General features: G+C 27.9%; 1 protein-coding gene and 1 long non-coding RNA gene across 2 annotated transcripts; one reads left to right on the top strand and one right to left on the bottom strand.

The window, feature by feature from the left end:
• Positions 1-7503: 7503 nt before the first annotated feature.
• LOC109812436 (uncharacterized) lies at positions 7504-12462 on the top strand. Its single transcript, XR_002240920.3, has 4 exons — positions 7504-8986; positions 9082-9213; positions 10110-10241; positions 10397-12462. It is a non-coding gene; the product is annotated as an uncharacterized LOC109812436 (long non-coding RNA).
• A 1247-nt stretch (positions 12463-13709) lies between these two features.
• On the bottom strand, positions 13710-18683 carry G6PD2 (glucose-6-phosphate dehydrogenase 2). The gene is made up of 10 exons (XM_020376383.3): positions 18316-18683; positions 17273-17505; positions 17104-17198; positions 16911-17025; positions 15912-16117; positions 15694-15843; positions 15488-15608; positions 15168-15397; positions 14842-15042; positions 13710-14400 (listed from the first exon to the last, which is right to left on the bottom strand). Exons 1-10 carry the CDS (start codon positions 18509-18511, stop codon positions 14145-14147), a joined length of 1803 nt encoding a protein of 600 aa, XP_020231972.1. The 5' UTR covers positions 18512-18683; the 3' UTR covers positions 13710-14144.
• Between the last annotated feature and the right edge of the window lie 2856 nt (positions 18684-21539).

Raw genomic sequence — 21539 nt, 5'->3', positions numbered from 1 at the left:
GAATTCTGAGTGTGAACAGTAAAAGATGCTACTTCTGTAAATAAATTGGAATAGGTACTGTTTTGGTAAAAAAAAATTAAAAAAATTTTATTTCAGTAAAAAATTCTCGCAATAATTGTTGGAAAGAGATGATACTGGTGGCGATCGTGGCGAGGTGCTGGAGGAGTACACGGTGTTGTTGGCGAGGGTGCTGGTGAAGAAATAAAAGGAAGGGTACGGAGGGTGCTAGTAAAGAAACAAAGAGAAGGGTACGGAGGATGAGAAAACGAATTTAAATTTAAAATTTTTAAAATTTGAATATTATAATTTGACACGTAAGAAATTAAATAATATATAATTAATGTTTATTTAGCATAAAATCCATATCATTAATGTCTGTTGAATTTTGGATGATAAATTGTTTGTAGGACTAAAATTGCCCATTATTTAAATTTATGGACTAAAATTAAGCAATTCAAATTATGAGGACCAAAATTGTTCATACACTAAATTAGGAAGACCAAAAATATAATTAAGCCTAATTTTTTTTTAAATCACGTGTTCTATGATGCTAACTTTGAACTTGTCGTTGTCATGAAATGAGCTATGCAATTTTATTTTAATATTTTATGGTGTCAAACAAAGTTCTAATGTGAATTTGGAAAAATGTAACTAAAAAGATATTTAAAGTTGATAAATTAGGTTATTATTATTTAATCATAAATTAGTTTGTTTAGTGTCGATTTTTATAATAATTAGATTTAGATATGTTTTTCTCTAATTTATTTTTTATTTTAATTTTTATAGTTTAAAATATTTTTTTTTAATTTTTGTACATATATTTTCTCTTTAGTCTATGTTATTTATTTTTTTATTAATATTGTTGTTGTGAAGATGAGACAAAAATTATTTTGACAGATTTTTTTTATTTAATTATACCTTTTTAATCTTTGTAGTTTCATTTAAATTTCCTTTTAGTCTTACAGTTTTAATTTCTTTTTAGACTATATAGTTTAAAATATCATCTTTTAGTCGCTACACATAGTTTCTTCTTCTTCTTTTTTTTTTTCTTTTTTAGTCACTGTCATTTATTTTTTATTAATTATTTGTGTTGTGATAACGTGACAAATATTACTTTAAAATGACATATTCAATGTGATTTTTTTACTTGTTAAACTAATTTTTATTCTCTATAATTAAAAAACAAATTGTCTTTATTTTTAAATCTTTTTTAACCTTTTTTAATTTTGTTGTTAATTTTTTTTTAACATTATTTTTGTGTAAATGACACGGAATTATTATATCTACGAGGTGGCGATGCATTAATTAGTTTTGTGGATAATGATTTGTCACTTGATGATTTAGGAAAAGAGAAATGAAGAATTTGAATGGTGTCGTGAAGAGTCTGTAACACACTTACTTTTATTTGTTACAATTTATTGATAGAATGTTGGTCTCATCAAAATTTGTATTTTTTAATTAATTTTAACTAATTAGAAAATGTGTTTTAAAAAAACTATGCTACTAGCATTTTTCTAAACTTGTACTTGTGAATTACAAGAAATAACTTTTATTATTCAAATATTATTTTAACATTGTTGAAATCAATACAGAGAATTATCAAGTCCATGTATTCTTTTCGTTTTTTATTCATAGTCGTTTTGATATTATTTTTTTGTTTTTTTTCATTGTCACTTTTCTAAAATCAATGACTTATTAATTTTTTTTTTCATTTTTATCATTGATAATTAATGTGTGTTTACTGAACAATGTGTTTATTCATTTTTTAATGTACCTATTTTTCTTCTCCAATCACCTATAATAGGAAAATAAGTAATAAATACTTTGAAAAACTAAAATATTAATTATTTTCCTAATTATTGTGCATAACTTTAAACGTGAAACAAAAAAAAAAAGCGGAGTGAGTACATCATCAAGACATATATATAAAGGAGACTTGAATATTAAATTTAATAAATTTAATTGTATTCAATGGTGAATTAAAGTTCTCATATTAATGTTATTTATTATGCTTGTAAAACACTTCCTTTTATATTTATTTATCGTTTTAAAAAACTCACGTTATAGTAGCACCGGTATAAAATTTTGTGTGTATATATATATATATATAGTCTAAAAGTAAAAAACTTTTAATCTAACAGTTAGATTTACAAAATTTACATTTAATATAAAGCTATTGAATAATATAATACTTGATAAAAGTTAGACACCTCTCTTTTTCTTTTCTATTGTAATTTTTGGATTATTTTATAATGATTTTTTAACTTTTCATTTTTCATATAAATATATATATATAAATAAATAGATGGACTAGAAACGACATTTCTTATCTCAATGACAACAAATATAGGTATATTAAATGAATGGAATTAGTATATAGATGTAATATAATGAAATAAAGCCACTTTGAGGTTCCCTATGAAATGGGGCATGGAAGGGAGCCATTGCAAATAAGTTTTACAAGTTACGAAAGAAACTTCGAGCTCATATTAGTCATACCGGTATTATTATAACCTTTCTCAAACCTTAATTATATGATTATTGATACATATAATTTTGTGTATAGTCCAAGTACAGTTACACGTGTTATAAAGATAAAATAGTCATCTAAAAAGAATTTGCACAAAATTACATAGCTCGAACCCATTTTTTTTTCTAAATTTTTTACCCTTATAAAATTTAAACGATCTATTTATTATAAAATATTTTATTAATATTTAATAAATTGAATTACATAAATTAAACACAAATATATTTTCATAGAAAATTAAAAGTATCATGAAAAATGCATATAATAGTGAAATGATAATTATTTTAATTATTTTTAACATGAATGTACATTCAAATTCAAATTTTAATTGATTTATCTATATTTATATATTATTGAAGGTAAAATAACCTTTTAAAAAAATTCCATCAAAACAACACAGTTCAGACCCATCTTTTTAAAAAAAAATTCTACCCTTTTAAAATTCAAAGATTTTTTATTAATTTTAAAATAAATTTGTTGAAATGTATAAAATTGTGAGAAAAAATCATTGAATAGGGTGTTGGTCTCATCACATTTTTTATTTTCTAATAAATTTTAACTAATTAGAAAATGTATTTTAAAACTTGTGTTACTTCCCTTAAAAAAAAGTGTACTAGCATTTTTCTTAATTTATACTCATGAATTGTAAGATATAATTTTTATTGATCAAACATTATTTTAATATTGTTAAAGTCAATACAAGGAATTAGGTGAAGTCCATATATATCACCAAGACATATATAAAAGACACTTGAATATTAAATTTAATTGTATTCAATGACAAATTAAAATCCTCACATTAATGTTATTTATTATATTTATAAAATATTTTTTTATATATTTATTTTTCGTTTATAAAAAATTCACTAATTTTATAAAGACAAAAAATATATTTAAAATTTAATTATATTATTAGTGACATATATAAATCTGTATATATACGAACCACTAAGGTTACTTAGGTGTTGGGATAGTTAATTAAAAACTACTAGTATATATTCACTTATTTAGCCTAATAGTTGGGTAGGCAGAGATTAAAGTAATTATAAACATATACTTAAGTTTAATCTTCATTGCGGGTATTTTTATAATTTTTCTTATCTTTATAAATAAAAGACAGTTACAAGTTATTTAAAAAACATTTTGTACAAAATTTCATAACTTGAACCCATTTTTTTACCCCTTATAAAATTCAAACGATCTAATTATTATAAAATCAATTATTAGTATTTAATAAATTGAATTACATCAATTAAACACATATATTTTCATAGAAAATTAAAAATATAATGAAAAATGCATATAATAGTAAAATGATAATTATTTTAATTATTTTTAATATAAATATATATAGTAAAATTCTAATTTTTAATTGATTTATATTTATATATTATTAAATGTAGAATAACCTTTTAAAAAAAATTCTCTATCAAAACAACACAGCTCAGACCCATTTTTTCTAAATGTTTTTACCCTTTTAAAGTTTAAATATTTTCTATTAATTTTAAAATAAATTTATTACTATTTAATAAATTGAATTACATCAAATAAACACAAATAATTTATCATTAAAATTTTGAAATATCAAAATTACATATAATAATAAAATGATAGTTATTTTTAATTTTTCTAATATAAGTGCTTATTCAAATTCAACTTTAAAATCAATTTATCCACATCTATATATATCTATATATTATTAAATGTAAAATAGTCTTTTACAAAACAAATTTCCATTCAAAACTATATAGTTTAGACCCATTTTGTTTTCAAGAATTTTTTATTCTTTTAAAATTCAAATTGTTATTGTAAAATAAATTTATTATCATTTAATAAATTAAATTACGTCAATTAAAAATAAATAAATTTTCATTTAAATTTGAAATATCATAAAAAAAATACATATAGTAATGAAATAATGGTTATTTAAAATTTTAAAATATAACTCTATATTCAAATTTAAATTTAGAATCGATTCTTTTATAATTGTATCTATATATTTTTAAAGGTATAATAATCATCTAAACTTTTTTTCACACTCAAAACTATACAACTCAAACCTTTTTTTTTTCTAAGTTTTTTTATTCTTTTAAAATTCAAACATTTTCTATTAGTTTTAAAATAAATTTGTTAAAAACTATAAATTTGTGAGAGAAAATCATTTAATAGGGTGTTAGTCTCATCAAATTTTGTATTCTCTAATAAATTTCAACTAATTATAAAGTGTGTGTTTTAAAAAATGTGTTACTAACCTTTTTCTTTACTTTTGAATTGAAGACATAATTTTTGCCAATCAAAAAATATTTTAACATTGTTAAAATCAATATAGGAAATTAGGTCAAGTCCATATCAAGACATATATAAAGGAGATTTGAATATTAAATTTAATAAATTTAATTGTATTCGATGAAAAATTAAATTACTCAAATTAATGTTATTTATTATGTTTATAAAACACTTTTTTTACATTTATTTCGCGTTTAGGAAAAACTCAATTAAAAATATATTTAAAATTTAACTATATTATTATTCACGCACATTATTTCATGTATAGTATAGGTACAATTACAAGTGTTATAAAAGATAAAATAGTCATCTAAAAAAATTGTGCAAAATTACATAGCTTGAAACCATTTTTTTTTCTAAATAAACACGGGTACTTTTTTGTTAGAAAATTTGAAATATCATAAGAAATTTCATATAATAGTAAAATGATGGTTATTTTAATTTTCTAATATAAATGTATATTTAAATTCAATTTTAGAATCAATTTATCTATATCTATATATTATTAAATGTAGAATAGTCTTCTAAAAAACAAATTTCCATTCAAAATTACATAGTTCAAATCTATTTTTTTAAAGAATTTTTTACCCTTTTAAAATTCAAATGTTTTCTATTTATTGTAAAATAAATTTTATTAGCATTTAACATATTGAATCACGTCAATTAAAAATAAATAATTTTTTATTAAAAAAATTGAAATATCATAAAAAATACATATAATAATGAAATAATGGTTATTTTAATTTTTAAAATATAATTATACATTCAAATTCAAATTTAGAATTAATTCATCTATACTTATATTTATATATTATTATAATGGTCATCTAAAAAGTTTTCTCGCTCAAGACTACACAGCTCAAACCCTATTTTTTTCTAAGATTTTTTATCCTCTTAAAATTCAAAGATTTTTTATTAATTTTAAAATAAAATTGTGAGAAAGAATCATTAAATAGGGTGTTGGTCTCATCAAATTTTGTATTTTTTAATAAATTTCAACTAATTATAAAATTGTATTTTTTATATAAAAAAAAACTATGTTACTAGCATTTTTCTTAATTTACACTTGTGAATTACAAGACATAACTTTTACTAATCAAATATTATTTTAACATTGTTCAAATCAATACAAGAATACAGGGAATTAGGTCAAGTCCATGTATATCATCGAGACATATATATAAAGGAGACTTGAATATTAAATTTAATAAATTTAATTGTATTCAATGGTGAATTAATAATCCTCACATTAATGTTATTTATTATGTTTGAAAAACACTTTCTTTTATATTTATTTTTTGTATAGGAAAAATTCACTTATTTTATAAAAACTAAAAATATATTTAAAACTTAATTATATGATTATTGACGCACATAATTTCGCGAACAGTAGAAGTGCTATCAAGGTCAAATGTCATCTAAATAATTTGCACAAAATTATATAGTTCAAACCCATTTTTTTTATTTTTTTTTACTTTTATAAAATTCAAACGATCTATTTATTATAAAAGTAATTATTAATATTTAATAAATTAAATTACATCAATTAAACACGAATATTTTTTCATATAAAATTTTAAATATCATAAAAAAAATGCATATAATAGTGAAATGATGGTTATTTTAATTATTTTTAACATAAATATATTTAAATTTAAATCTATAATTAATTTATCTATATTTATATATTATTAAATGTAGAATAATCTTCTAAAAAAAAATTCTCGATGAAAACAACATAGTTTAGACCCATATATTTTGCTAATTTTTTTACCCTTTTAAAGTTTAAATGTTTTCTATTAATTTTAAAATAAATTTATTACTATTTAATAAATTGAATTACATCAAATAAACACGGATAATTTTTTTATAGAAAATTTGAAATATCATTAAAAAAAGTATATAATAGTAAAATAATAGTTATTTTAATTTTTCTAATATAAATGTATATTAAAATTCAATTTTACACCTTAGATAACAAGTGTTTAATAATTCAAAGTAAATAATGTATCCCAGCAAGACAGAACGGAACATATAAAATCTTGTATGAACTAACAACAACTATTTTATAAGGTTAAATGTTCTTTGTTGAATTATATAATGCGTTTTTTTTATCCAGTAATATCTGTTTCATTTGTTTAAAAAATATAGAATGGAATAATATTTTACATTTAATTTTAAAAATAATTAAATAACATAAATTAAGAAAAAAATTAGAAAGACAAAAATTCAATTTTTTTACTTAATAAATTATAGGACAACATTTTGTTCTATGTAAAAAAAATACTCAAAAGACAATTATTCATACTTATTTCTCATTTAAAAAGTATATTAATTTCTTTTTCCTTTTATTTTACTGTCGAAAAAATTTGTTTACAGCTAAAGTTACACATATCTATATAAAAAATATAAAAAAAAACTTATAAATAAGGGTGCCACTAAGGTAGGTGGGCCTAGGATCAGTTTCTTTTCCGTCATTGTCTCATTCCCAGCAGCCAACACAGAATTTATTTTTAGTGCCCCAAAAAAAATGAGCATTATAATGAATGTCTATGAGTCAATAATTGAAATATATACATATAAATAAGAAACTATCATCATATATCACTTAATATAATGACAGATATTATTAATAAAAGATTAAGGCATAAAATATATATATTTTTTTATTTTAGTAGCTAGTAGATTTTTGAAACATAAAAAACTCAAAATTCTGCACTCTGTATCTAAGTAAAATATGACCATACGTTTTTTGTGTTTTCTGAGATACTTAGATGGTGGGAAAGTTGAAAGCAAAAGTGTGGTATTGTTGAAACTCATTGTGGACCATACATAAACCACAAATGAATGAGTTGGCACCATAGTAGATGCATCATGCATATGTTAATTAAAGTATGCATTATCAAGAGTCAACAAAACGAAATGAAGCTCTGTGGTGTTTCTCTTCCCTTGTTCTATCTCTATCGCCTAGATTCATTTCTAATCCATACGACAACTACATCATATTTAAGGTTATTAATAATTATAAATCATGTGGGGTATTTTCTTATATACATCAAAAAATTAAAAACAAAAGGAAGTGTATATATTTGACGAATACGTGTGAGATGAGTATTGTGATTTTTACCATTTTATTAAGAGGTTTCAAAAGTCCTCTATTCTACTTGGAGTAATCCCTCACGATTTTAGTGGAGGCAGATTTTGTCTTTGCTAGAGATTTCTGGTTGGGACAAAAAACCGTGACCAAATATTTTGTAGGTATTTAACTTTGGAATTATATAAAATGATAACATCACTCCCCAAAACAACCAACTCAAAAAATTACAAAGGAGAACAAGTGTCATACTACAAAACTCAATAACTAATAAATACGATCACCAAAATGTAGATTAACTCACTTAAAATCATTTTAATTTCTTTTAAGAAAAAAAAAGTATTGTGGACATTAATTCTTCAAGATTGAAGTATAAGAAAAATTATGTATCTTTATCTTTTAACAAAATAATTGTACTTGTTGTCTGTTGCAATGAAAATATGTAAATAAGTAAATAAATTAGTGTAAAGTATAAGAGATGGGGCAGCAAAATCCTGGCTTTGTGGTAAAGTGGTTTATTTTTCTATTGATTGAGTCCCCATAAAAGATTTTGTGTGTAATGAAGAATCGGTGAAACAAAGAATCTCTTCTTTTCATCCAAATGCAACATATCACATGGATAGTGCCCTCTTTAGTCCTTATCTCTATTGCTTCTTCAATTTCATTTATCAAATTTGTATTTTATTTGAATTGTGTCAAAACAACATTGTATTTATGAAGGTTTAATTAATTTTTTTTAATGAGGTTACTACTGAATTCTCTATAAAAGAATGATTTTAATATTGTAGGTGATGTATAATTGATGTGTATTTATGTGTTATTATTTAAAATTCATGTCAGTTTTAAGTTTTTATAATTGTTCACGTTTTTTTTTTGTTTTTTTCGTATCTTTCTCATTTCACTCCATTTCAATAATCTATACTTCAAGAATTTACCAGATTAAAAAGGTCTTTTCCATTCCGACCAAGAGCTGTTCAATAGCGATTCTACGGACAAACTAGTGAAGAAATATGCTACTAATACAGATGCATTCTTTAAAGTCTTTGCAAATGGCATGGTCAAAATAAGCAACATCTGTGAGACCCCTTCCTTCCTTCCTTTTCTACCCCCGACCCTCTTGCTTACTCACTCTCACTCTCTTCCCTTCGATCTTTCGTTTTGACCATTGAAGGTGGTGGTGTGGAGCGGATTCGGGATTTTGCTAGCTGAGTAGGAGTTTCCCTTCTTCTCCTTCGTCGTTCAAGCCGTTCTTCGTTTACCTCTCGTTGTTATTCTTCCCGAAGCTCGATTTCCTTGATTTGAGGTAAGGGAAGCTGGTTCTTGTGGATTTTGGTTGCAAACGAGTTCTAGAAACTCAATTTCTGATTTCTGGTTGTTAATTCTTGGTGGTGATTTGCTAAAATGGGTTTTGGGAGTTGGAGTTTCATTTCAAAAAATTTGGGTTTTCTTGATTCTATGGTTGCATGTTGGAAATGAGAGGTTTTTCGTGATGCTCGATGGAAATGCATTGTTTTAGGCCAATTGCATGTGGGATTTCCTGGTTGTTTTGTAGGTTCCGATGAGATTTTTGAAAGTTTGAGAGTAGCTGTTGGGTATCACGCTGGGCGTAGTTCTTCGCGCCGGGCGCGTGACCATCAGAGTCTCTGGATGGCCCTCGCTGGGCGTGGTGGAACCGCGCTGGGCGCGATATCAGTGTATGACTCAAGTTTTGAGTTTTGGTGTGGCGTCGGGCTTGGCCTTGTCTCGCCAGGCGTGGAGATTCCATGGGAGTCTCTGCCAGGGGTGGCGCTGGGCGCAATTTATATTGCGCCGAGCGTGAGACTTGGTGAAAGTCTCTACCTATCCGGCGCTGGGCGCGGGTTCGTACGCCGGGCATATGAAATCCTGTGAGGCCTCTGCCTTCCCTTATGCCGGGCGCAATAAGTATTGCGCCGAGCGTATTGGTTCCTGGTGCTCTCTAGTTGTAAAACGCTGGGCGCAACCACGAGTGCGCCGGGCGCGGAGATGAAAATTTCTTATATACTGAGTTGAATTGGAATAGACGAATATGGTGTGATGATGAGTAAATAATATTGCTGATTGATGTGAGTTGCATTAGTTGTATTTTGATTGAAAAATGATATGGTGAGTTGTATTAGTTGTGCATTGTTGCAAATCGATATGTTGAGTTATACCGTTGTGATGATACGTGTGCTGAAGTGTGTAGGCCGAAAGGTTGAAGTGTGTAGGCCGAAAGGCTGAAGTGTGTAGGCCAAAAGGCTGAGGTGCGGTAGGAGATCTCCGAGGTGATATGCGTGACGACGCATTGTGTGTGCATTGATAAACCGTGTGGTAATGACTGACAGGATGTTATTGATGAATTGTTGATGGTTGTAATTGCTGTTATTACTTAAAAAATTTCCCTATATCTTGTTCTTTTTATACTAGCTTACCCTTGTTGTTTTCCATGTGTTTGGACTGCAATGATCATACTTGTATGGGAGCAGAGCAGGGCTAGATTTGTGATAGGAGCAAGCTTATAGCTGGCAGAGGACGGGGAGTCTTAACTGGCTGATGTTTTGGACGTTAAGCCACTATCTGGCTATTTTGGATTGTATTTTATTTTACGCCCTAACTCTAGTCGGATTGGAACATTTGTATATATTTATATTCTAGATCCTATATTTATATACTCGTTCTATTTTGTCTAGTGTTTCCGGTGTGCTGCGGTTATGAGTGTGGTGACTTGCCGGGTCGTTACAACATCAAGACTCTCACAGGAAGCCAGCAGATGAGAATTTATTGCAGAAAATTCAATTAAAAATGATGCATCAAAAATAAAAAAAAACAAATTGCAATTAAGTAAAAAAAAACAGAAAAACCTGCAAGATTAGTCAACCAAAAATAGATAAGAGAAGGGGATTTAGGTAATGGGAAAAAAATTGGCTGCTTACATGAATGTCGTAAGTTTATTAACCCTAATACCCCATTTTTAAAAGTGAAGATGAGAGAGATACCGAGAAAAAGAATGAAAAACTGAAATTCGGTTATAAAAATTGAAAAATTAACATGAATTTTAAATAGTGACATATAGATACACATAAGCTATACATCAACTATAGTACCAAAATCCCTCAATAATTGAATGTACCATAGAAATTCTCTTTTTTAATTTCTCAAGAGTCTGATGTCCCTTCTTTAACTTTTTTCTAAAGAGTAAAAATAGTCTATATAATAAATTTGTTATTTTTTAATATAAATACTTTAAAAAATACGTTTGTAATAATTATTTTATATTTTTTATACATGTATAAAAATTAAATTAATATTTTTATTGATTGTGATTTTTTTCGTATTTTTTAAATTGACAATGAAAAAAAATTATCTTGTCAGGTTCATATTAACGTGGCACTGTCTTCAAATCATTGACGCGTCACATAAGGCAACGCGTTCTTAAAATGTATGCATAATAAATTTAATGACGTAATACTTTTTTTATTTACCAAATAAGTATAGAAAATATATATCACATCAACTTGAATTTAATAGAAGGCTAAAATTATTATGTCTTATAAGTTATAACTAGAAATTTGACATAATTTTGACGTATTTTATTTTTCTTTTCTTTTGGGTTTTACTTTTACAGCTCCAAGTTAACTCACGTGAAAAAAAAAAAAAAAAGAACAGTGTGGTAGACAAAGTACTGACATGTACGGTAAGCAAGTGTATTACCACATCATTATTTCTTTTTTGTCTCTCTATTTGTCTCATCCAAACCAAGTTGTAGTTAATGACTCACACGTATCTCCCAAACTTAAAGATATTTTATTTTCACTGCAAAACGCACTTGCCTTATCATCTTAGAGAGAAAATGTAGGAAAAATAACAATTTTATTTTGTTTAATCGAGAATATAAAGAAAATAAGAGGAAAACCCAAAATGAGAGACAAAACTTTTCTTTTAAATTTTTATCTCTCTTTCAATATTAGAATAATTTAAAATGAAAGAGAAAGTCATTATGATTTTTAGATCCTGCTAATTAAATTGTCTTAAAATAGTATTTAAATTTATATCAACAATTTCATATTTTAAAAGAACATAAATTTCTACTAATATGAAGAACATAAAAGAACATAAATTTATATCAACAATTTATATCGATAAATAATTTGTAATTATTTTTATAAACATTTATATAGTCATGAGAGATCTATTGTGATCTTGATGAACTCGTGAGATGCATTTCACTTAAACTTTTAAGAAGAAAAAAAAAGAAATAATATATTATCTATATTTTGCATCTCATCCTCCATATATCGGGATCATTGTTTTTTTCCTCCTCTCTTTTCTTCTTTAAACCGAACTCTGTGTAAAGGAAAATGGTCTACGTAAGCCTTTTATTTAAACAAACTAATATTTTCAACATGTTTGGATAGACTTGTCGGAACATGTAGAATCACGTTTAAATTTTGTAAACATGGTTTACGATCTGTGCTAACATGTTTAATAATTTAATGGAAAATTTGATTTTATAACATTTAAGTTGTTCAACTACAAAAATTCAAAAACAATATTTTGTAACCTATGCCATAAAGGAGAGTTCAGTTAATATGTATTGATAAAAACATCCTCGTAGTTTAATATTGTGTTATTATCCCAACAGTATTTACACATTAATAATTACATGTCTAAGTGATTCCATCAGCATTTTTCGTTATTTTATGATTAGTTTTCACATTTATCAATTTTATCTAATATACTCTATGCCTAAAATTAAATTTATTCAAACATTTAATAATAAGTTCGTGCACGGTGCTCCTTGGGTTTGTGATTTACGTAAGAGCCCAAATCATTCATTGGCCAACCCAAAATAACATCATTTTTGCTTTTATTTTAAAATAATTATAATATTTATTTTAAAAAATTATTTATTGAAAATAAATAAATCATATACAATTTCACAAACCAAACATTTGATACACAAATTTCAGAATCTAATCCATATAACGTGCGAGACCAAGACTGCACTTGATCCAAGTCCGTGTGGACAGTAAATAATGCAACCCGTAAGCCCAACTCTAGAAATAATGAATCTTGAACCAAGCATAATTTATTATATTATAGGCTTAATTATATTTTCAACCCTCCAAATTTGAACTATATATTTTTAATTTTTTAAATTTAAAACTTATATTTTTAATCTCTAAAATATTATAAATTATTATTTTGATTCCTCAAATTTTAAAATTACTTTTTTAATTTCTATAATTTCAAAAAATATTATTTTAATCTTTAATAACATAACTCATAATGATTAATTGAAATGGACTAAAATAATAAATTTTTATATTTAAAAATTTAAAAATACAAAATTTAAATTTGAAGGACTAAAATAATCTATTTTTTTTTTAATTTTAGGATCTAAATATTTTAAATTCGAGGAAAAAAATATATACTTCAAATTTAAGGGATTAAAAACATTCAAACCATTATTATACATGTTTTTAATAACAAAAAAACAATACATAAAATTCTTATATATGAATTCAATCAGTCAAATTAGTTCTTATATGTTTCAACAATCAAAATAATCTATGAAGTTTCTAAATTTCAATAAAACCAAAAAAAAATATACACATACTTTTTATTGTTCACGAGTTAGCCAATGTTTATATCTTTTACGGACCAATTTGATTATTATATGCTCGAGGGGAAATATATATCGCACTTCATATTGCATTAAAATGTTCCACATCAGTAATAAGTTATGCCAGATACATGTAACAGAATTCAATGATGATATATGATGCAGCAGAGTGATAACTGATAACGAATCAAAATTAAACTCTTGTTCTAATAATGCCATCAAGGTTACAAGAGGACAGAATAAATTGAATTGGCTATGATTCATACCAACTCGCTAACTTTCTTCATTTTCCACTTTAATTTTGTGTTTCACAAAAATGCAACAAGTGCATAAATTCAAAATAAAAAATACATCACCTAACTAAATTCCACCCTCCCAAACAGCAACAAAAACTCAAAGAATCAATGATCTAAGAAGTGCTTTATTACTCTACCTAGAAATTTGATGCTTTATTGCTTTACATGATTTCATGTATGCCTTCCACCAGAGAAGTAACCAAGCTGTGCTGATAATGTGATGAAGATAGAAACTGCATTCCAACAAGAAACCACAAAACAGCATGCATGCATAATAGCCAACAATCTGAGGCTGGTCACAAAATGTGAGGATCAATGGTCTATGTCTGTCCCAAGGTCACCCCACCTTACGTTGTATCTAGCTGCAAGATAGTGAGCACCAACAGGACCCCTACTACCATAAGGATAGTACTCTGGAATTATCTTCTTCTCTTCTAGCTCCTTCAGTACAGGTGTAAAGAGTGACCAAGCAGCATCAAGTTCATCACTACGTATAAAGAGTCTTCTTTCTCCTTCAATGGCATCCAGAAGTAGCCTCTCATAAGCATCTGGAATCTCATTTGAATATCTGAAATATAAACAGAAAATATGTCATCTATAAATGGCATTTTACTATTTGCCAAACTGCCCAATTTCATCTATGGAGTGACAAACATGCCACAAAGATTATATCGACCTGAAGAGTGAGACACTCTCTAACACTCTTTATTATGTGTTGAAATTTATTTGAAGTCACAAACTGTGGGTCTGGCATCTCATTTAATGAATCTCTCCTGATTTAGTGATAAGACTCACCAAAATTTGTAATTTCCAACTAATAATAAGGAGAATATTAAGAAAAGCATATTAGAATGCATGTCACTGGCATTTCTCTATGGACATTAAATCAATGTCACATATTTTACCACGAGTTTAAGAAGGTAAGAATGAGGTGAATTTGTAAGTTAATAATCTAATGAGTGTATTTCAGGGGTTCCAAAATTTGATTTTAAGAGTAAAAAGAAAATACCTTGCAGCGTAGTGAAGATTCAGGTTACTGCGGTCCAACTTCATTCCCAGACCTGGGACTTTGTTGTTTATCTTCAAATAAATAGCCTCATCAGGCTGAACTCTTATAACAAGTTCATTTGTGGCCCGATCAAGATCGGCACCGAAATTCCGATTGTACAGATTACCTGGCACATGCCTGAACTGTACCCGTATCTCAGCTCTGAACCCAAAACAACATAGCAGTTAAATGTATTTAAAAGTGGGTGTGAAGCTCTAGAAGTATAAATAGAAAGTGGCATTAAACCAACACAAGATGTATCTGCAAAGTGTATTTTCCCCACTTACCTTTTGTTGTGTAATGCTTTCCCAGCCTTCATCAGAAAAGGTACCCCATCCCATCTTGCATTATCTATGAAGAGGGCAGCCGCAGCAAATGTTGGAGTTAAGCTGCCATCTGGTACAGTTTTGTCATCAACGTAGGCTGGATATGTAACACCTCCTCTTGTGTGGCTCTTGTACTGGCCTACAACCACATCCTCAAGTTGCAGAGGTCTCATTGAACGAAGAACCTTGACCTGACATCCAGTAGGTAATTGAAATTCTGGTGAAAAAAAAATTCATGATTATTTAAAAAAACTGAATTCAAGGCATTAACTATGTGAGACCTTTTCATTTCTAATATCCTCTGCATCCAAACTAACAGGGGTTTCCATTGCAAAGAGAGCTAGTATTTGAAGTAAATGATTCTGCATAATGTCTCTTATGATGCCATAATGGTCAAAGTACCTACACATGGTAAAGATATGAAAATGGGTATAAATCCCCATTATAAGAACAGAAAGTGTGAAAGCTATGAAGGAAGAAAGGTTACCCGCCACGTCCTTCAGTGCCAAAATCTTCTGAGAATATCAACTGTACATTTCTTATATACTGCCTTGACCATAATGGTTCAAAGATGAGATTTGAGAATCGGAGAACAGAAAGATTTTCCACAAGCTCTTTCCCCAGATAGTGGTCAATCCTGTATAATATTTTCCCATTTTATAACATGTACTTAAATTTGAAGATGATTAGTTTCAGTTAGAAAACCTGAAAATTTGATCTTCTGTCAGATACTGTTTGAGTGATCTTGTTAATGCAGCTGAAGATTCTGAATCACGACCAAAAGGCTTTTCAACAATGACCCTGGTCCAACCATTACCAGAAGAGGCTGACAAGCTTGCACATTTTACAGCATCTATGAATATATTAGGAGGAATTGAAAGGTAAAACAGGCGATTAGAAGTTCTCCCACCCTACAAAAACAATTTTTGTATTCAAACAAAGTGGTTAAAATCTGGTCATAAGAATGCTCATATTAGTTTCAACTAATTAGGTAATAAAAAAAAGAATGAGTTCCTACATTGTTCATATCAAATTAAAATTGCATGCCAAAATGTAAATCCCACAACATAAAAAAGGCAGAATGAGATGAAGAAAAAAAAAAGTTTTTCTGGTAAACTTCTCTCAAAGCACTTATAGTAGAGAAAAACAGGAAAAAAAAATGAAATAAGTTTTTCCATAAACTGAAATTAACTTATGCATAAGCTACTCTATAGAAGTTCTCTCCTATTAGCTCCACCAAAATCATATTTTTAACTCATGCATAAGATAGATTCAGCTTATGTTAAAACTTATTTCAATTTTCCTTCCTGTTTTTGTCACATAGAAATGCTTATGGAGAAGCTTATCAAAACTGACCCTATAAATATGTCTATGAAATTTCAGCCAATAGGTTATAGATCCAGAAGGAAAATGTCATAAAATGAAGCAGATATCAACTGTAGACATAACATGATATACAATTGCTAATTTGCTCTAATTCTTCCTTGTTTTCTTTATTCTCCAACCTTTTTTTGCTTATCTTTTTCATTTGCTTCTTGACAAGTGATTTTGCTTTCAAGCAAGAAATTGTATTTTGCTCCCATCAGTAAAATCCTACTATTACAGAAAACTACATTTGAAACGGTGCTTGCTTCTTATAAAAGGAATCTGAACCACATTAAGTTATAAACTACAATCATTTCATATAATCCCCTTTTCAACTACCTCATGTTCCTTTAGCTTCTTGTCTAGCACTGCAAAGTTTTCCTGAGAATCATATTGACCAGAATGGTAGAAACATCTTTTTAGAAATTGGTCCATCTTCTCACTGCAGTTTTCTCTGAAATTCCACAAGTTTCGAAACATTAAAGATGTCCCCTATCCCTAAGCATAATAAATAAGGAGATATAATAATCACCTCTTGTCAATTCTACAAGTGAGGGTCTTGCTAACCATATTTCTGAGTTCTGCATCAGTCATCTTACTTCGCGCATAACCATAGATGGTGAAGTGCTGCCATAAACCAAAGCATTAGTTCAATCCAAAACACACAAATAACATAATAAAACCATCCATCCAAATCCAACCTTAGGAAGACAATCCTCGTAGTAAAGCGCGAAGAGAGCTGGAAATATCTTCTTCTTCGCAAGGTCTCCAGAGGCTCCAACAACAGTAATACTAACGGTGGACTCATTTTCATCCTTTTCAAAACCAGCTATACCTTTAGACTCTTCCGGAGACCTAACACACAATAATTCAGCTTTCAACTGCTCGTGAGAAGTGCCATTTTCAACAGGGGTCACAGCAGCTGCTACTGCACCTACATTCACACACCATATGCACACTATGACTAAGGATTTTCCAAACCATATATTATAACAATAAATAATGAGTTTAACAGTGATGCACTGACAATTTAAAGTAGTTTTATTCTGACAACTAAACAGTTATCACCATTGATATGAACTTCTATTTATTTGTCATAAAAACCAACAACTCACCATAAATGGTGATATGTGATTGGATGACAGTATAACACCAATTACAAATATTCAGAAACGATAAGTTTGTTGATTTTTACATCACCAACCAATTATAAAAGCCACGCGTGATAAGAGTAAATAGTCTATCCACCAATCGTATACAAAAATTAAACTCTTGTAATATGATTTTTAAAGCCATACCAGCAATTTCTAATTGATTGACAGACAAAAAAACTTCGAGAAAATACGCTATGCACATAAAGTGTAAAATATTTTTACACTTTCATCCAATCACAAACTATCATATATAGAGAACTTGTTGATTTTTACAATAATTACCTTAAAATCATATCAACATTGATTTGCGATTAGTTGACTTTTTATGCATAACCGTTAAACTCAAAAACTTTTATCGAGACAGTGCATACAGCATGCCTATTAAACTAATATTATAACGTAACCACAAATTTCCTATCCTATCATCTCTCCCTAACACACCCCAAAAGCTTCACTCTCTAAAACCTGAATTCCATGCATAATACAGTGTCATGGCATAAAACGAACGGAAGGGACCCATCAGAAAAAGAATAAAAATTTAAACGAAGCGAATAAAAGGGTATAGGAAAAGTCAAAGAAAGAGGTTGAACCATCCTGTTGCTGGGTGTTGAGCGGAACCTGAAGGGATTGGGATTGAGACTTGAGAGAAGCCTTGGCAGCGAGGAAGCGTTGTGAGAAGGTGACACGTTGAAGACAAGCGATGTTGGAGGAGGAGGAGGAGGAGGAGGAGGGAGAAGAGGGAGAATATGCGAATGAACGACAATGCGTTGAATAAAGCGTGGCCATGATGGAAATGAAAGGAAATGGTAAAAGAGGAGAAGAGGGGTTAATAAGAAGGGAAAGTGAGAGTTCGGAGAGAACGAGGGAAGGGCCCTTGAGATCTCCGAAGGGCTGCTTCTGCTTGTCCCTTTCTGTTGCTGCGAGCTACCCCCAATTGATCCCTCCCATTTCTTAGGTTTTTTCTTTACTTGGCCCAATCCAAAAAACATGTTAGGTTTGCTAATTGTGTTTTCATTTTCCACCTACCCAAATCCACCTCATTTATTAAATATTTCCAATTTTTCCCTTTTTTCAAACTTGCATCCATCAATGTGCTTCACATATGTTCACATGTTAATTTTTTTTAATCAACATTGTATATGTAATATATCCAAAAACTAAAAATTAATTTGTATATATGAAATATAATTCTTTTGCTAGTTTAATATTATAAAAAAGGTCAACATATTAGTCTACCCATGAGAACTATATTTTGGTTAGTAGGTAATGAACAACTTTATATTAATAATGTTTAATAATTTAATTTAAATTTTAAAAAAAATATTTGAATTTAAATTTAGCTCACTAAATATAATATAAATAGAGTGGATAAAAAGTATTCCGTTAAAAAGAAACAAAAATATTTTGATGGGTAAATCTTAGTATTATAACTACTTATTCAATTGAAATATCATTTTTATGTTATAATCAATTTAAACCATATTTATTTATTTTAAAATAATGTTATTAATTTAAATTTGTTATCTACAAAATAGTAACACTAGGCCTATTAATTTTTGCATTCTATTTAACAACTCTACATCTAATAGTGTTGTCGTATAATTTAAATTATACATGTAGAGGATTTATTTTAATAAACAATTTAATAAAATGCTTATGTTAAAAAAAACTTAATAAAATACTTATTGAATAAATACTTATATATAATTTGATTTTATAATTAGTGAAAATAAGGCAAAATTATTTTCTTACGAGTTGTATCTTGTTTTTGTAAATTATCCCGGAAAGTTTGTCATAAGTTAATTTCATAAATTTTCTCAAACATTTAAATTATTATTTATGTCATAAAATAAGTTCAAATAATCTATAATAATATAAAAATATGTCTTACCATCATCATGATTCACTATTTAGTAAATTGTTGGCCCAATTTTTAATTATTGTCTTTTTTTTTTTTCTTATCTAGCGTCAATTAGACCCACTTCCTAGTTATATATAAATTCTTTTAAAGACGCACTTTAACCCTTAGTTTGGTTACACCAAAAAAATGAAGGAGAAAGTAACGAAATAAACAGAAAACCAAAACGTATATATAAATAGGCAAGAGACTTGCTTATTTGTTTCACATATATTAATCAATGAAAATATAAAATAGCAAAATAAAAATTATAATTATGGTAATTGTCCAGAACACACGGGTTTCCTTCTAGTACCTTCCTGCAGCATATAGAAAAACAGGAGTGACTACAATGATCATACATAACTCGTACTAATAAAACTGCTATTTCCGTAACCTAAATTTCCCACTAAATCACCATAATTTACAGGAACATAATGAATGTAAAAGCTTTTAATAAGAAAGAGGCGATAACAAATTTTCATCATCTAAAGTTAAAAACATTTAAGAAGATTATTCTCTACTTATATATATTATATTAATATAGAATTGTAAGATAAGAATTGTTGTTCGGTTATATATATTATATCAACTATATCTTTGATAAGCTGGAAAACACTTGCTAAATCAGGGTCAAATATCATATTTCTAATTAACTCAAATTTATAAAATCAAGTAATAAGTTAAAAATTATTCTCCACTTAGATAATTATTATATTGGTCATAGTGATATCACTGGTTGAGATATCCGGTAACACTTACCCATGATCTTGATTAGGTCACGAGAAGAATCAAAATGCAGAAACAGCAGCATAGAGAATAATAATAATAATAATTCGCAAAGCAATAACATGATCAACTTACCGAGGAATAACAGCTAACATAACAGGCAGCATTTGTGAACTCGTTTTCCATTTCCGTTTGATCATTGCTCTCGTCGTTTAGCTTGTCAGTAAGTTTGTCCGGTGTAATATTAAGTCCCAGGCACAGCTGAGGTATAAGAAGAAGAAGTTAGTGCTTCAGTAGGTGTTTTCAGAACCAAATTTGTCTAAGGCAGGAAGAAGAAGCGCTAATATACAACTGCTTTCAAGCGAATCCTTAAACAACATATATGAAGAAACTATCATGAGTATCCAAAACATTTAAAAAAAAAAAAAAAAAAAAAAAAAAAAAAAAAAAAACCTAGACATGAGGATTTGGGGACGGAAAAAGATGAAGAAAGGAACTATTAGTAAGAGGAAAGCAGAAGAATAACAAGAGATAGCATGGATGTGAATACGTAAGAAACCTTCAAACGGAGCATCCAAGAGTAAGAAGCCATTGCAGAAATGTCTTGAACTTGAGCTGGATCAACAAGACAAATAAAGGATGTTGTGAGGGAAACTCAATAGTACAAAGGGTTACATAGTTGATAGTTGTATCGGACACGTGACATGATTAAATATGTTATCAGTTGTATGTTGAATTCAGAGTGTGTGCATTCAATAAAACTTCTCACTCATATTATTGTGTGAATGTATGCGTGTGTTTTTATCTTATCTCCAACAATAGTTTGCTATTGAAATAATTGGAAATCATGAACATCACTTATGGTGTAACAAATGTTATTTCCCCTTCATTGTTTGTGCTTCCCTTTTGCTAATTTTGATATTCTCTACAATTGGTAACTCATACATACTATTTTTTGCAGATACTGCTGCTCACCAAGATCTTCTGTTGGGTAAGTAATCCAGAACTTATGAACCAATCTGTTTCGTGATCGTTTGTATCAATTGCCCTTGTAATTGGTTTTTTAACATCTTAGACCTTCTTCGTTTTCTCAATTTTTATTTTCATCATGAAAATGATAGAAAAAAATGTTTTAGTTGTGTAGTTAACTATTGAAATGATTAGAAATCGTCAATGTATAAACAACTG

This window comes from Cajanus cajan, chromosome 4, assembly GCF_000230855.2.
Source record: "Cajanus cajan strain Asha chromosome 4, NIPB_CcT2T_4, whole genome shotgun sequence".
NCBI lineage: Eukaryota > Viridiplantae > Streptophyta > Magnoliopsida > Fabales > Fabaceae > Cajanus > Cajanus cajan.
This window is presented reverse-complemented; position numbering and strand designations above follow the sequence as displayed.

Excerpts from the sequence above, each read along its gene's own strand:
- G6PD2 (XM_020376383.3), bottom strand. The coding sequence starts at position 18,511 with ATGGCCACGCTTTATTCAACGCATTGTCGTTCATTCGCATATTCTCCC. Across the intron at positions 17,026-17,103 it reads ACTTGTAGAATTGACAAGAG|AGAAAACTGCAGTGAGAAGA; the intron begins GTGATTATTATA and ends GTGGAATTTCAG. Across the intron at positions 15,844-15,911 it reads ACAGAAGATCAAATTTTCAG|GATTGACCACTATCTGGGGA; the intron begins GTTTTCTAACTG and ends AATATTATACAG.